Here is a 17,402-nt window from a genome sequence, read left to right as displayed (position 1 = left end):
GAAGATGAATAGGACAATATTGGTACCCATATAGATATAAACACAAAATAAACTGCAGATGCTGTGATCAAAGCAACACTTTCAGTAGGCTGGATGAACTCAGCAGGTCGGGCAGCATCAGTTAGAAACGATGAGTCGACGTTTCGGGCCAGAACCCTTCGTCAGGACTGAAGAATGATCCCCATCTTTCATTCTTCAGTCCAGACGAAGGGTTCTGCCCCAAAATGTCGACTCATCATTTCTAACTGAAGCTGCCCGACCTGCTGAGTTCATCCGGTGTACTGGAAGTGTTACCCATATAGATATATTTTGTGTGATTCTAGGACTGTGTCTGAGGGTGTTTAGGGTAGGATGATCAAGTCTGGATCCAAAGAAACAAAGTTAAATATTTTCCAAGTGGCAAAAGTTTACAAAAGCTGAAGGCCCAAATTAATGTAGCTGGACCTGTGTGCATATTAGTAAACTCAGGCACAAAGTACAAATAATAAACTTAGTGCAATGTTGGCTATTTTCCCAAAGGGGCTAAAATACAAATGAATAGATTTTGAGCTGCAGTGAAATGAACCCCTGATTGGATGTTATTTAGAGGGCTGTATTGACTCCAAGGAACCATACCTCAGAAAAGATACACACTTCGGAGGAATGCAGTATAATATTATGTTTGAAGGGGCAATTAAGAACTGGCTGCATGAACCAGTATTGTGTTTGCTTTAACAGATAACATTAAGGGTAAACTCATCGAGGTCTTAAAGGAATTGTTAGAGTAGAAGATCTTAAAAAAATTATTTAGGGTAGACGGAAACTATTTTCTATTTGGAAGGAGGCCAGTACAATAGGACTCTTGTAATATTAGAGCGAGACACTCAGGAGTTTTGTTTGGAAACACACCTTACAAATGAAATAGGAAATATGGAATGCTCTTCTCCAAAAAGCTGATCATAATCAATAGAAAAATTCAAAACTATAATTGATTAATTTTTTAAGTAACGGCAGTAACTGTTATGGAACATGGTGTTGAGGCAGATCGGCATAATCTAGTTGAATGTTGCATCAGTATCAGGAGTTGCAAGGGCTGCTCCTCTTCTAAAATGATATGAACTAGTTAAACATTGAAACAAACTCTTCACTATATTAAATGTTTGCTTGGAGTTTGTGAATTTTAAAATAAAATTCTATAGATTTTAGAAATCTTTAATAATATAGAGTGGTTGGGATGCAGTGAAGATCAAACCACATCTGCAGAGAGTGAAAAATCAAGTTCAAAATTTGAGTTAATAACCCAGTGCCAGAACAACAATCTGAAATGGGTCAACGGTCTGAAATATAAAATCTGCTGCTCCGTTTACAGATGCCGCTAATTATCCCCAGTATTTGTTTTTATCAGTTGGATTTTATAATCTCTTCCAAAAAGAATGTCAATAAATGTTTGTATTTATAGAACATCTTGCTGCATCTTCGGCTGTCAAATAAATTCCTTTGGAATTAATTACTTATAAAGTTTGTAAAAAAAAATTGAAATCTTATAATTTTATATTGATTTTTGCATATGCAACTTTCATTCTATAAGCTAATTGGCCAGACTTGAAAATCATCATTTTATCAATAATTTAAACACCCTAAGAATTATTGGAAATACAGTAAATAACAGTGTATTATAATATTGGAGCAGTTATACTTCTGGGAAATATTCAGTTGAAATCTGACTTGATGACAATTATTTAAATTGATATATTTTAATAAATATATTAATGATTGGGTTGATCAGTACCATGAATATTCATAAAACAATTAGGAATAAAGTTTTGTATAAAGACTTTGTGCTGACATTTCAAAAGGTTTAATGTGCTCATTTGCTACTAGGCAAAGAAGATGTAAGGCCTTGTCGGAAATTACATGTCAAAATGATCATAAGAAAAGATGACTGTCGTACCACTGGCGCTGTATGTAAAATCCTAGCTTTATTTTTTATTCTATTCCATAAACCTACATCCTGCGAATTACTGCTTTTAATAAAAAATTGCATTATAATGCAGAGGATTAGTGTGCAAACTTCCTTGCCAAAGGTTCTGAAAGAATGTTTTGTTTAGTGGTTGCCAGCTAAACTAACCTAATTCTCATTATTGATTGTTTAACTCATTCACACACCAGAGAATGTAATTAATAAGTTTTAAAGTATAATAAAACTAATCTTCTTTCAGGAAAATAATGTAGAATATTTGAAAATAAAAGTATACTACTTATCTTTATTACATGATAAATCTCTCCTGAGAATTATGATGGGTATAGATAGAGTGAATGCAAGCAGGCTTTTTCCACTGAGGCAAGGGGAGAAAGAAAACAGAGGACATGGGTTAAGGGTGAGGGGGGAAAAGTTTAAAGGGAACATTAGGGGGGGGGGCTTCTTCACACAGAGAGTGGTGGGAGTATGGAATGAGCTGCCAGACGAGGTGGTAAATGCGGGTTCTTTTTTAACATTTAAGAATAAATTGGACAGATACATGGATGGGAGGTGTATGGAGGGATATGGTCCGTGTGCAGGTCAGTGGGACTAGGCAGAAAATGGTTCAGCACAGCCAAGAAGGGCCAAAAGGCCTGTTTCTGTGCTGTAGTTTCTTATGGTTTCTATGGTTTCTAATTGGATATCAAAATTCTTGAAGATTCTTAATTCTTTCCAGGTCCTTGTGGCTTCCTGTGATGGTAGGTGCCCATCAGCCATGATATTCAACACTAATATCAACAGCTATGCCAAATTCTGCAAATGCTGTCGAGAAGTTGACCTCATAGATCAGACTGTGCCTCTTTATTGTGCGGGAAATGCCACTTGGATTAACTTCACATTTCAAGAGCCAACAGACTGTTCCTGTCGATGGAATTAAACTGCTTAAAGTCTGGGTCAAACATATGATTGGAGAATGGCCTAGAAATTGGTGGTTGTCTTACTAGAATTATGCTCAACATGATGCAACAGAAGGTATTAATGAAAGCAGATCAAGAGGTATCATAACACCTGCAAACAAAAGAGGCTTTCACCAATGAGCAGCCAGCGCCCAACTGACAGACAATGTGCAGCTCTCGTTCTCTAAGAGAGACCCAATGCCCATTGCTGGGGTGCGTAGGACTACTAGTTTTTTTTGGAAGTAGCATTTCAAGGCAAACAAATTTCTAGGCCAATCAACATTCAAGACCACATTTCAAAACATTAAATACAAATCAACAAATTGTTATGTTAAGTGCTTTACAATTAACTTTTGTAAATTAACTATAGAATGAAGTAATTATTTCAAGGTAATTTTTCAGCTGTGATGGTGATGTATGCATAATCAAATAAAATTTGTATTAACCTATTTTAGATATTTCATGAATGATACTTTATACCTATTAATGGTTTCAGTATATAATAAACGTTGATTTGTACTACAAATGTATGTTAAAATAGTGGTACATGCATTACTATCTTTGCTTTGAGCATATGACATAGATTTCTGATTGTTTGTGCCAGGCCAGGCAGTTTACCTTGTGAACTGCTAGCATTATAAATTGTAAATTACAGTGTAGTATCACTTACTTGGTAAACTCATACTTAAGCAACAAATAATACAATGGAAAATTGCAATAAATGATTGTGACTTCAAAACATGTATTGTTCACTAAATTTATTTTCAACATTTGTTGGATTGAAACCAAGATAGCCAACAATGCTACCAAGGGCGACATCTTCCAGATGGTCCATGAAACAACAACTTTCACTTATTTTGAAAAGAGTTAACAATATATTTGAAAGTAATGAGTATACTTAAAGTGGATGTTGATAGTAAGAGTGTCAACGGTTATCGCAGAAAAACGGGGTTGAGACGGACAATTGTTCAGCCATGATGGAATGGTGCAGCAGACTTGATGGACTGAATGGCCTAATTCTGCTCAAATATCTTACGGTGTTATGATGTTAAACAGGTATCAACGATAGCAAAACGACTAGATGAATTAATGTATGTTGCATTCCAATATTGAAAGCAGTTTATCATTTGAGTATGAAAGAAAAAAAAATAAATTTAGTAATGGCATCAGTAAATATGAGCAATAAGTGAACCAAGGAAAGTTGAGGGCAGGCATTGTATTTTAAAGGATAAACTGGAATGAGTTGGTTTTAAATGCCAAATGTCAATCAGACATGGATTCTTGGCAAAATTTCTGTCAATCTTGAATTAGCAGGTCCCAGGTATTGCAAATGACAAAAATCACTTTGATTTCATCTGCATGACACAAGAACATTAAAGGGAAGCATTCTCAGCAGGTGACGAGTAGTATACTGAATGACAAAGAAGCTTATTGAACAACGATTCAAGGGAAAGAAGTCATTCCTGCATTTGAAGTTTCCAAGTCCCATGAAATATGTCTCGACTGTCAGTTAGTCCCATGTGGTTATTGATACATAACAAATTCTATTCAAATTCATATTTTTAAATAAATATCATAACTCTTAGATGTACAAACCTACTTATAGGTGGTTGCCATCTATCTGTCTTGAAGGACCGTGGGTGATGATGATCATCATCACAAGCCTGGGCCAAAGGTATGGAGATCCTGAGATGCCCAGTCATCAAGTTCTCTCTCTCGGCCTCACCAGTGTAGTCCAAGGAAAGCTTATGAAGCAATATGCTTGGCACCAGCTTGGCTGCAGGAGGTACCAGAAGGATGTTCAATGACGTCCAGCCGCCTTAGGGGCTCCACGCCAGATTTGCTGTCTGGGTTTACTCCCGTAGCCTTCGTCTCTCCTGAGACTGCCCACAAGGCAGTGGGGTTATTTACCCATAATTGGAGATCTGGTCCATGAGCACCAGGGTGTGTCCACACACCAGTGGGCCTGCGTGCTGTGTGTGCAGGGGCCAGCCCTCCTCCCCGTCATCTGTAGTTTAGCCTGAGTCCGAAAGGAGTTCAGTTTCCATGTGTCACTGGCGAGGAGGCACTACAGGAAGCCCACTGTTGGAAAGACTATGTACTGGCAGGGAGAGACTTAGACATTCAGCTCTCCTTTTCGCGAGATTGCGAGCCAGCAGTGGAAGCTGAAAGTGAGAGCGACAAGCACTACTCACTACGCTACCACACTAGATGCATCACAACAACTATTTTGACACCTGTACTTATAGATTACCCCACAGAAAACAAACTTTATATCACATGAACTAGTTTCTCGTGGCAATATCTTAAACAAGCATAGGGAATGATATCACTTATTCACTCACTCACTCTCTCACTCACTGAGGTACAGCATGGAATAGATTCTTCTGGCCCTTCAAGTTGTGCCACCCAGCAACCCCTGATTTAAGCGTAGCCTAATCATGGGACAATTTACAATGACTAATTAATCCATTAACCAGTATGTCTTTGGACTGTGGGTGGAAACTGGAGAATCCGGAGGAAACCTCTGCGGTCACGGGGAGAACGTACAAACTCCTTACAGGCAGCAGCAGGAAATGAACCAGAGTCGCCAGAACCAGAGTACTGTAAACCATTGTGCTAACCACTGCACTATCACATCACCCCCATTTTATTTGTATCTAATGTAGGAAATTTAGTGAAAAAGTATCTAGTATTTTTGGAGTGCCTGATTGAATTTCCCATGTTTTGCAATTCAACCAAAGAACCAATTTATGGATATTCAAATCAGAAAAAAAAGCAACATACATTTATAAAAGTTGCTGTAGACAAAGTGTAATGCAACTAGAGTTCTTGGCAAAAATAATATGAACAGAAAGACTGTAACCCATTGTTTCAATCTGCTATATAATATACATTTAGAATATACATTTAAATGCAATTACACATGTAATTACACTGTTATGGAATTATACTCAAGTGCAAATGATGTCAAACAACATAATTTATCAATTTGACAATTTAATGCATTGGGACGGAAGTTATAAATTTTACATCAACCTGTAATTATTAAATATAAACTAGGCAAATTGACCCTCTGAGCTTCTTGGATGTAAATCAATTTGGGTACTTTCCATCTAGCCATAATGGTCAAAATATTGCAATGTAAGCCAAGGAAAGAATGATATAAAGCTTTGCTAGGTCAAAGACTGCAGAACAATATTTATTAGAAATGAACATCTATAGATCATTTACAAGTTCTACCTAAAATTAAAGTAAAACAAACTAGAGAATGCCTGCTTAATTCTTGAAATGTTGTTTCTTTTGGGTGAAATTCCAAATATATTTATACACTAACAGCCAATGAAATATCTAAAATGACCTTAGATCATATTAGGAATGTTGGTTTCCTACTATGAAACATGATTAAGTCAGAATACAAAAGCCACATACAGCATTAAACTATCTGACAAACTGATTCAAATGTAAAAGGAAGAAAGCTATTATTTCACATTTATTTCTTGATGCTTTCTTGAATGGGTTCCATGGTGTTTCTTTGCTTCGTGTTTGCCTGTGGGAAGATGAATCCCAGAATTGTATTCGGTATACCTACTTTGATAATAAATGTATTTTGAATCTTTGAACTATAGGTTTCATGCAGACAATGCCAATATTCTTAATTATCACTATTTTTAATCACATGAGAAATTTTGGCAAGTGTGAATCCCAATTATATTAGCTGACTTTGTTACTCTTCTATAATAATATATTTATTTCTGTTAAAGTCATTTAATCTTTAACGCAAGTTAATTTAAAACAAGTTCAAAAGGAAATTTCATACATAAAATATCATTACTCAGGTATACAAAATGCAGCTGTAATATTGCAACATGAAATATCCTTGGAAATGCTATCATTGAGAGAATATTCATGCGGAGACCTTGTTATGACAGATGTAGGCTCAGGTTGTGTATGGAGGGATGGTTATAAATTTTATAAACAACCAGAGATTACCCTCATAAGTATTTCTTATATAAAACACTACCTTCTCATTATTTTTCCAAATAAGACTGCTTGCTGAATCTAAACTGAGCAATCATTTTATAACACTAAGCTAGTTTTTTTGAAGGTCTGGCTATAATGATGGGCACTAATCCCAAGCGGGATGATCAAGTAAGGGCTGTGATACAGAGAAACAGATGCAGGAAAATAGACTCTTAGATGCATATAGATGGACACATAATGTATGTTCGCGACATGTTGCGAATGGTGATACTACCAAGCTACATGGGCGTAAGTCAGGGATTTTGGCACCTGCACCATATCATAACCACTCTAGGAAACTTTCTGGCAAAGATTTTTCGAGCTTCTGTCCAATTGCATCTCGAACTTCCTGAGTGTCAACTCACAGCCTATGGACCTCAATGTTATCACTCTCTGTGGTGTCTTACTGGATTGTTCTGATGCAGACTTTGTAGGGGTGTTCCTATTCAACTTTATGCTGGGTCCAATGATGGCCTAACCTCAAAAAGTTTCAGAGATCTTCCCTTCTGGCACAATCTATGCTTTTTTCTTACCTTCTAACGATGATGAAATCAGACAACAAAAATTAAAGATACAGTAATTGACAAATGAATCAAAGTGAGTGTAGCAGATATCTTCCACTTACAAATACATTTTTCACCAAAATAAATTATGTGGCCATGGGGAAAATTCCGTACCATAATACTTACAACATGTTTCACCCATTCTTTTTGATGTACAAAATTTTGCTTAATTAAACATTTTGTAACAAAAACTTCCTTAAATTAATGATTTTAGTGAATATCTGGCATCACCCACCCCCCACCCCCCCAGCAAAGTATCGGAATCAGGTTTATTACCACCTGCATGTGTCATGAAATTTGTTAATTTATGTATCGCAGTTCAATGCGATACATAATATAGAAGAGGAATAATAATAATAATAAATATAGTATTAACATACTTCTTGACTGAACGCAATTGAGGCCTGACCTGTATATTATATAGGCTTAGTTAATTTTCTTAGTTACGCGCTCTATTTCTCTATCTATAAAGCCAAAGATTCTGTAAACCTTTTTAATAATCTTCTGAATATTTTCTGCATCCTTTTGAATGCACTGAAAATATGCTGATTCATTTATAATGGAAACATTTGCTAGGTTTTGGGAAGAAACCCAAAATTTTAAAGCTTTGGTGGCCCATATGACCACCTCAATAGCTATGGCTGCCATTTAGTCTTGTCCTAGACTAGGGTTCCCAACCTCTTTAATGCCATTAGGCAAGGGGTCGGTGGACCACAGGTTGGGAACCCCTGCCCTAGATCAAGACTGCCAGGTACCCTACTGGAAAGATAAATAGCGGTCTCACAACTCCAGTGACCAGTGTTCAATTCTGGCTGCAAGATTGTTGATGAAGACCTGCTGGGTTCAAGGGTGCATTTCTAAGCCTACCTCTATGACTGTAAGTAATGGTGGGTGTGAACAAAAATTGTGTAAAGGCTGTCACTTTATGGACTACAACATGCAGCTGACAGCCTTTAAACTTGAACAATACTTATAGGTTTCAAAACTGTTCTGCCAAGCTCTTGAATGAACAGTTTATATTTTTGGCTCTTTGTACGTCAAGTACATAAGCCTGTGCACTCTGCGGCCTAAGTACACTTAATTTATTCTGGTGCTCTCCCATGAGGTCATCATTATACATTTCTAACAATATACAGTAGAAAATTATCCCATATGAAGCTTGTCACTCACTGAGATACAGCAAGCTGGGGCCTGCAGTTTTGGACCTATTTAATTGCTGTACACCGATGCACCAAACTTTCTAATTGGAAAGACAGAAAGTGGCGGATGCAGAAAATAGAAATAGAATGCAGAGTATGCTGAATCTTTCACAAGGTCAGATACCACCAGCTGATTATTTCCAGCCTTTCCTTTCCTTGTCACAAGTGCTGGTACAGGTGGACCCAAACACGTTTTGTGGCATTAACAAGAATCGAGTTTATTAATCATTACTAGGAAAACAGGGAAGCAAGGATTGTTCAGAGGGAGATCAAGGAGTGAGCAAAGCAGAAGCAGGAATAAGCGTGGCTAGAACTTGGAACATGGAATTCGGGACCTGGACATGGAACTCGGGATCCGGACTTGGAACTCGGAACTTGGAACTTGGGATCTGGACTTGGAACTCGGAACATCAGAGTCTGGACGCCTCCTTGGGTTCAGGACATAGAGCCGGGAATCTTCTTTTAGACACAGGACACAGAACACTGAGCCGGGGCTCCTCCTTGGACACAGGACATAGAGCCAGGAGTCTTTTTTTAGATACAGGATGCAGAACACAGAGACAGGATTCTCCATCTCAGAGTAGCGGCAAACGGCTAGACCTACCCAGAGGAGATGAGGACACGAGGAGACAGTTCCTAACTCAGAGTAGTGGCAAAAAGGCCGGACCTACTCAGCGGAGACGAGGACACGAAGAGACGATACCACACAACGATAGACAGTTCATACCTTGACACGAAATGGCTCCAAGTAGTGGCAAGCCCTTGATGCAGCCCAGGAACTTCAGTTAGCGGCTCTAGTCTCACTCTGGCGGGTTAACCTGACGGACCCGCTCCGGCGAGGTAGTTTAGCAGCTCGATCAGGCAAGGTAACTTAACAGGCTGGCTCTGGCGAGGAGACGTGACTTACTGGCACTCGCTTCGGGGAGAAGACTTGAGTAGCTCCGGCAATGTAACTTGGCTCGTTGCAGCCGGGTGACTTGCTCACACTTGCTTCGGTGACGTCCGATGGCGATCTAATGCTGAGTAGCTGTAAGCTCGACACTAAATACTGCTCGTTCAGCTGAGACTCGAGTGCCTTTAATTACAGAGCCCAAGAAACACGGGGAAACAATGAATTAAGGAAAACAAGGAGTCAACAGTCCTGATTGTGACACAAAGTAAATTTAAAGGGAGCCAGGGAATAATCGATCAGGACCGTGACATTCCTATGCTATATTTCCAGCATCTAGAGTTTTTGTTTTTTTCTTACTGTTGAATTTAGTGCTTGTTCCATAAGCCAAATTAATGGCTCACCTGCAAGATCCATTTGTCATCTTTACCTTCTCCACCTTCAATGTTTTATTTCTTTATTCTGATGGCGAAGAACAAAACGTGGTTTCACAGCCATATTTCTTTTGTCAGAGACTATCTCTGAAGTTTTACTTTTCACATTTTGGATCCAACCTCGAGTGCAGTTCAAGTCACAGAAAAGAGTTGGGAAAGTACACAGCAGCAACAGGCCCTTTGGACCATCTAGTCCATTCTGAGGCATTGAAACTGCCGAGTCCCACCGACCATAGCCTTCCATGCCCCTGCTATCCATGTTCCTAACTGAACTTCTCTTAAACGTTGAAATTGAGCTCGCATGGACCACTTATGCTGGCAGCTCATTCCACACTCTCACGACCTCTGAGTGAAGAAGTTTCCCCTCATGTCCCTTAACCTTTTCACCTTTCACCCTTAACCCATTATCTTCAGTGACGCCCCACCCAACCTCAGTGGAAAAAGCCTGCTTGCATTAACCTGACCTATTCCCTTCTGTATTTTGTATACCTCTATCAAATCTCCTCTGAATCTTCTACATTCCAAAGAATAAAGTCGCAACCTATTCGGTCTTCCCCTGTCATTCAAGTACTGCAGAGCTGGCAACATCCTTGTAAATTTTCTCTGTACTCTTTCAACCTTATTTACACCTTCCTGCAGGTAGGTGACCAAAGCTGCACACAGTACTCCAAATTAGGCCTCACCGATGTTTTATACAACTTCAACATAACATCCCAAAGTATGATTGTCATTCATTCAAACACATGTATACAGCTAAATGAAACATCATTCCTCTGTGGCCAAGGTGCAAAACACAGTACGTATAATCACACAGAGCACATATAGTTTCGATCCAGCACAAAGAGGTACAAAATAATATTAGCACAAGTCCCTAAGTGGCATGGTTTATACATTGACAGGTTGAAATAAGGTGCAAGGTGCATGTTCATGTAAGACAATATAATGAAAATGGATCTGTGCTTTCCTGGCATATATAACATATAAACTTTTTTCTGGCTTCCAGCTGGGTACAGGTATCAATTTTAACCGACGTTTCATGACAAACTCTGCTATCTTCATCGGGGATGATGCCTGGACACATCTAGTCTTATACCCCCATCTTCCGTCTGTCCTGATTGTTTAGACCTCATTGTAAACAAGGTGGGACAGCGTAAACCTGATTGGATGAGGATGACCTAAACAGGAGGGGGTATAATTACCACCAGACTGACATGCCTAGGCGCCAACCCTGATGAAGATGGCAGAATTTGTCATCAAATCGTCTGTTATAATTGGTACCTGTACTGGCTGAAAGCCCAAGAAGAGCTTATAAGACAGTATAATGTTACTGGCGTAGTTTTCTATGACAGAAGTTCTGTTCAAGGCTGGCCCTGTCCTGTAAATACCGTCCACCATTTTCTATTTTATTCCTAATTTGAATATACTTAACTGGTCACTGGAATAGTTGATATGCAGAGAATGAGATGCATTGATCATAATATGTCAAAACTGCACATGCACACTTTTGGCAGCACCGCTTTCTTTCAGTGCTGGGCAACAAAGAGGTGGTGGAGTCCTTGCAAGATTTTGCATAGCTGTTAGCAGAAGGCAGCGAGTGGCTTTAGCCAATTTCGTGGGCGCAGTGGCTCCACTCCCCATGATAGAAACATAGAAAACCTACAGCATAATACAGGTCTTTCGGCCCACAGAGTTGTGCTGAACATGTCCCTACCTTAGAAATTACTAGGCTTACCTATAGCCCTCTATTTTACTAAGCTCCATGTACCTATCTAAAAGTCTCTTAAAAGATCCTATCGTATCCGCCTCCATCACCGTTGCCGGCAGCCCATTCCATGCATCACCACTCTCTGAGTAAAAAACCTACCCCTGACATCTCCTCTGTACCTACTCCCCAGCACCTTAAACTTGTGTCCTCTTGTGGCAACCATTTCAACCCTGAGAAAAAGCCTCTGACATCCACATGATCAATGCCTCTCATCATCTTATACACCTCTATCAGGTCACTTCTCATGCTCCGTCGCTCCAAGGAGAAAAGGCTGAGTTCACTCAACCTATTCTCAGAAGGCATGCTACCCAATCCAGGCAACATCCTTCCATTCTCCTCTGCACCCTTTCTATGGCTTCCACATCCTTCCTGTAGTGAGGCAACCAGAACTGAGCACAGTACTCCAAGTGTGGTCTGACCAGGGTCCTATGTAGCTGCAACATTACCTCTCAGCTCCTAAATTCAATTCCATGATTGATGAAGGCCAATACACCGTATGCCTTCTTAACCACAGAGTCAACCTGCGCAGCTGCTTTGAGCGTCCTATGGACTCGGACCCCAAGATCCCTCTCATCTTCCACACTGCCAAGAGTCTTACGATTAATACTATATTCTGCCATCATATTTGACCTACCAAAATGAACCACTTCACACTTATTTGGGTTGAACTCCATCTACCACTTCTCAGCCCAGTTTTGCATCCTATCAATGTCCCGCTGTAAATTCTGACAGCCCTCCACACTGTCCACAATGCCTCCAACCTTTGTGTCATCAGCAAACTTACTAACACATCCCACCACTTCCTCATCCAGGTCATTTATAAAAATCATGAAGAGTAAGGGTCCCAGAACAGATCCCTGAGGTACACCACTGGTCACCAACCTTCATGCAGAATATGACCTGTTAACAACCACTCTTTGCCTTCTGTGGGCAAGCCAGTTCTGGATCCACAAAGCAATGTCCCCTTGGATCCCATGCCTCCTTACTTTCTCAATAAGCCTTTCATGGGGCACCTTATCAAATGCCTTGCTGAAATCATATACACTACATCTACTGCTCTTCCTTCATCAATGTGTTTAGTCACATCCTCAAAAAATTCAATCAGACTCGTAAGGCATGACTTGCCCTTGACAAAGTCATGCTGACTACTCCTAATCATATTATACCTCTCCAAATGTTCATAAATCCTGCCTCTCAAGATCTTCTCCAGCAACTTACCAACCACTGAGGTAAGATTCACTGTTCTATAATTTCCTGGGCTATCTCTACTCCCTTTCTTGAATAAAGGAACAACATCTGCAAACCTCCAATTCTCTGGAACCTCTACTGTCCCCATTGATGATGCAAAGATCATTGCCAGAGGCTCAGCAATCTCCTTCCTCGCCTCTCACAGTAGCCTGGGGTACATCTCATACGGTCCTGGCGACTTATCCAACTTGATGCTTTCCAAAATCTCCAGCACATCCTCTTTCTTAATATCTACATGCTCAAACTTTTCAGTCTGCTGTAAGTCATCACTACAATCACCAAGATCCTTTTCCATAGTGAATACTGAAGTAAAGTATTCATTAAGTACCTCTGCTATTTCCTCCGGTTCCATACATATTTTCCCACTGTCATACTTGATAGGTCCTATTCTTTCACATTTTATCCTCTTGCTCTTCACATACTTGTATAATACCTTGGGGTTTTCCTTAATCCTGCCCGCCAAGGCCTTCTCATGGGCCCTTCTGGCTCTCCTAATTTCCTTCTTAAACTCCTTCCTTTTAGCCTTATAATCTTCTAGATCTCTAACGTTACCTAGCTCTCTGAACCTTTCATAAGCTTTTCTTTTCTTCTTGACTAGATTTATTACAGCCTTTGTACACCATGGTTCCTGTGCCCTACCATAACTTCCCTATCTCATTGGAATGTACCTATGCAGAACTCCACACAAATAACCCCTGAATATTTGACACATTTCTTCTGTACTTTTCCCTGAGAACATCTGTTTCCAATTTAAGCCTCCAATTTCCTGCCTGATAGCCTCACAATTCCCCTTACTCCAATTAAACACTTTTCTAACTTGTCTGTTCCTACCTTTCTCCAATGCTATTGTGAAGGAGATAGAATTATGATCACTATCTCCAAAATGCTCTCCCACTGAGAGATCTGACACCTGACCAGGTTCATTTCCCAATACCAAATCAAGTACAGCCTCTCCTCTTGTAGGCCTATCTACATATTGTGTCAAGAAACCTTCCTGAACACATCTAATAAACTCCATCCCATCTAAACCCCTTGCTCTAGGGAGATGCCAATCGATATTTGGGAAATTAAAATCTCCCATCACGACAACTCTGTTATTACTACACCTTTCCGGGATCTGCTTCCCTATCTGCTCCTCGAAATCCCTGTTACTATTGGGTGGCCTATAAAAGACACCCAGTAAAGTTATTGACCCCTTCCTGTTCCTAACCTCCACCTACAGAGACTCCGTAGACAATCCTTACATGGCGCCCACTTTTTCTGCGGCCGTGACACTATCTCTGATCAACAGTTCCACACCCCCACTTCTTTTGCCTCCCTCCCTGTCCTTTCTGAAACATCTAAAGCCCGGCACTTGAAGTAACCATTCCTGTCCCTGAGCCACCCAAGTCTCTGTAATGGCCACCACATCATATCTCCAAGTACTGATCCACGTTTTAAGCTCATCCGCTTTGTTCACAACACTCCTTGCGTTAAAATAGACGCATCTCAAACCTTCAGTCTGAACGCGTCCCTTCTCTATCACCTGCCTATCCTCCCTCTCGCACTGTCTACAAGCTTTGTGAGCCAACCTCCTCTTCCCCAGTCTCTTCAGTTTGGTTCCCCACACCCCAACAATTCTAGTTTAAACTCTCCCCAGTAGCCTTAGCAAACCTCCCCACCAGGCTTTGGTCCCGCTGGGATTCAAGCGCAACCCATCCTTTTTGTACAGGTCACACCTGCCCCCAAAAGAGGTCCCAATGATCTAGAAATCTGAATCCCTGCCCCTACTCCAATCCCTCAGCCATGCATTTCTCCTCCACCTCACTCTATTCCCCGCGCCCGGGAGGAGTCAATTAAGCCCGGTTCGAGCGGAGGCAGGTGTCCCCATGGCAACACCATGCTGGCGGAACGAGCGAAACGAGGGGGAGTGGTGACCAGAAGTGATCTAGAGCGAGAGGGGCTGTGCTAGTTAACCGGTAGATCAGAGAGGAGAAGGAAACAGCCCAGGGTAATAAAGAGAAACCAGCGCGCTGAAGCAGCGCGTGGAAAAGCGCGGTCGTTTCAAGATCGCAAACTCTGCTCCAAGTTGAAGGTAATTCCGTTTAATTTTTTTTTACCTATTCCGTCCGTTGAAATTTTCACTCTGAAGCGCTTCAGGATTAATAGTACACAATACTGAAGGATACGACTTTCTAGCAATTGTACAGCATGCATCTTTTCCTGTACTCTGCAATAACACGGCCTTGCGCTAAACTATTATTCTCCACTACTATGCCTTAATTTAAAGGATTGACTATCAAGGTCGGATGTTTAGTTAACATTGTTTTTTTTAAATGAATAAGAAATGCAGAATCACTCCCCCTTTTATAAACAAGTGTGTCGTTAAACCTGGTTTTAGAGAATTCGAGTTGCTTCCTGGTCACCTGGGTACACTTTAAACCTTTGTTGAGTTAATGTGGGGAGAGAATGTGGACTCTGCAACGTGTGCACTCTTCCACGATTTCGGGCTTCAGACCTGCGGTGACGTTGCTTCACCTTACCTTAAGCAATTTGGAAATTACGAAAATGTAAATGTTGCTCTACCTGACCATGACATCTTGCTAATATGAACGTAACTTTCTTATTACTTACGCTATTTATCTTGTCAAAGATTTGTATGACCTCTCCAGTAAAAGGAAGTAATCTGTAGCGGAAAAAAATCTACTGGAGGAATTTAGGGAGCCAGGCAACCTCTGGAGGCAAAAGGATAGTTGATGTTTTGGGTCTAGACCTTACATCAGGACTGAGTCCAGTTTAAAAAAAACAGTAAAGCCAATAGATTTATATTATGTATTTGAACAGACATTTATGTAATTCGATAATAGTATATAATTGCCTATTTCAGAAATACATAATTCATTGTCACCACTCATAATTCATTTAATGCAGCACAACTAACCTTCCTCTGGAGATACACAACAATTATCTGTTGCAAGCCTTAATTATGGTAAAAAAGTAAGAGACAGCACATTTAAGCAATCCATAAAAAGCTATAATAAAAATACAATGCCAAAACAGATGCAAAACTAAATCATTCTCAGGATTTGGATGGTGGGGGGAGACAGGCTTAGGCTAAGAGAGTATGAAAAGATACAAAAAGTAAAAGATTTTGAGAAATATTCTATAAGCACCTGAAAGAAAGAGACCATCACACATGTTCATTTCTATGTTGCAGAGGTTAACTGACTCTTCAGAATCATATTTAATATCACTGGCATATGTTGTGAAATTTGTTGTTATGTGGCAGCAGTACATTGCAGTATCTAATAATAACTGTCAATTACAGTAAATGTCTATATAATATTTAAATTCAGAATCAGGTTTATTATCACTGGCATGTGACTTGAAATTTATTAACAGCAGCAGCAGTTTAATACAATACATAATCTAGCAGAGAGAAAAAATAAATAAAACATAATAATAATTAAACAAGTAAATCAATTACGTATACAGTATTGAATAGATTTAAAAAATGTGCAAAGACAGAAATGCTGTATATTTTAAAAAAGTGAGGTGGTGTCCAGAGCTTCAATGCCCCTTTAGGAATCGGATGGCAGGGGGGAAGAAGCTGTTCCTGAATCGCTGAGTGTGTGCCTTCAGGCTTTTGTACCTCCTACCTGATGGTAACAGTGAGAAAAGAGCATGCCCTGGGTGCTGGAGGTCCTTAATGGACGCTGCCTTTCTGAGACATCGCTCCCTAAAGATGTCCTGGGTACTTTGTAGGCTAGTGCCCAAGATGGAGCTGACTGGATTTACAACCTTCCGCAGCTTCTTTCGGTCCTGTGCAGTAGCCCTCCATACCAGACAGTGATGCAGTCTGTCAGAATGCTCTCCACGGTACTATAGAAGGTTTTTGAGTGTATTTGTTGACATGCCAAACCTCTTCAAACTCCTAATGAAGTATAGCCGCTGTCTTGCCTTCTTTATGACTACATTGATATGTTGGGACCCGGTTAGATCCTCAGAGATCTTAAATTTAAAAAAGTAGTGCAAAGAAAGTAGCGTGGTAGTGTTCATGGATTCAATGTCCATTCAGAAATCTGATGGCAGAGAGGAAGAATCTGTTCCTGAATTGTTGAGTGTGTGCATTTAGGCTCTTGTATCTCCTCCCTGATGGTAACGATGAGAACAGGGCATGTCCTGGTGATGGGGATCCTGAGTGATGGATGTCGCCTTTTTGAGGCACTGCTCCATGAAGATGTTCTGGATGCTGGGGAGGCTAGTGCCCATGATAGAGCTGACTGAGTTTATACCTTTCTGCAGCTTACTTCTGTCCTGTGCAGTCACCTTTCCATACTGGGGGTAATGCAGCCAGTTAGAATGCTCTCCATGGTACATCTGTAGAAATTTGTAAATGCTTTTGGC

The 17,402-nt window shown here is 40.2% G+C and overlaps 2 protein-coding genes across 8 annotated transcripts in view; both read left to right on the top strand.

Annotated features, from left to right (window-relative positions):
- Positions 1-3,597, top strand: part of otogl (otogelin-like) — a 171,535-nt gene extending 167,938 nt beyond the window's left edge. The window contains exons 57-58 of the mRNA XM_072269291.1: positions 1,861-1,940; positions 2,676-3,597. Coding sequence (XP_072125392.1) covers positions 1,861-1,940; positions 2,676-2,876 — 281 coding nt within the window. The 3' untranslated portion in view covers positions 2,877-3,597. The remainder of the gene's footprint in view (positions 1-1,860; positions 1,941-2,675) is intronic.
- An 11,370-nt stretch (positions 3,598-14,967) lies between these two features.
- The window catches only part of ptprq (protein tyrosine phosphatase receptor type Q), a 188,752-nt gene continuing 186,317 nt past the window's right edge, over positions 14,968-17,402 (top strand). For 4 of the 7 annotated variants that reach the window (XM_072267510.1, XM_072267508.1, XM_072267506.1 and 1 more), the window contains exon 1: positions 14,969-15,090. The gene's annotated coding sequence lies outside the window, so the exon portion shown is untranslated. Of the gene's footprint in view, positions 15,091-17,402 lie in introns of all 7 variants that reach the window. The other 3 variants (XM_072267507.1, XM_072267509.1, XM_072267504.1) reach the window with 2 other exon arrangements.

Source organism: Mobula birostris, chromosome 9 (assembly GCF_030028105.1).
Source record: "Mobula birostris isolate sMobBir1 chromosome 9, sMobBir1.hap1, whole genome shotgun sequence".
In the NCBI taxonomy this organism is placed as follows: Eukaryota; Metazoa; Chordata; class Chondrichthyes; order Myliobatiformes; family Myliobatidae; genus Mobula; species Mobula birostris.
Note: the sequence above shows the minus strand (reverse complement) of the source record. Positions and strands in the feature narration are given on the sequence as shown.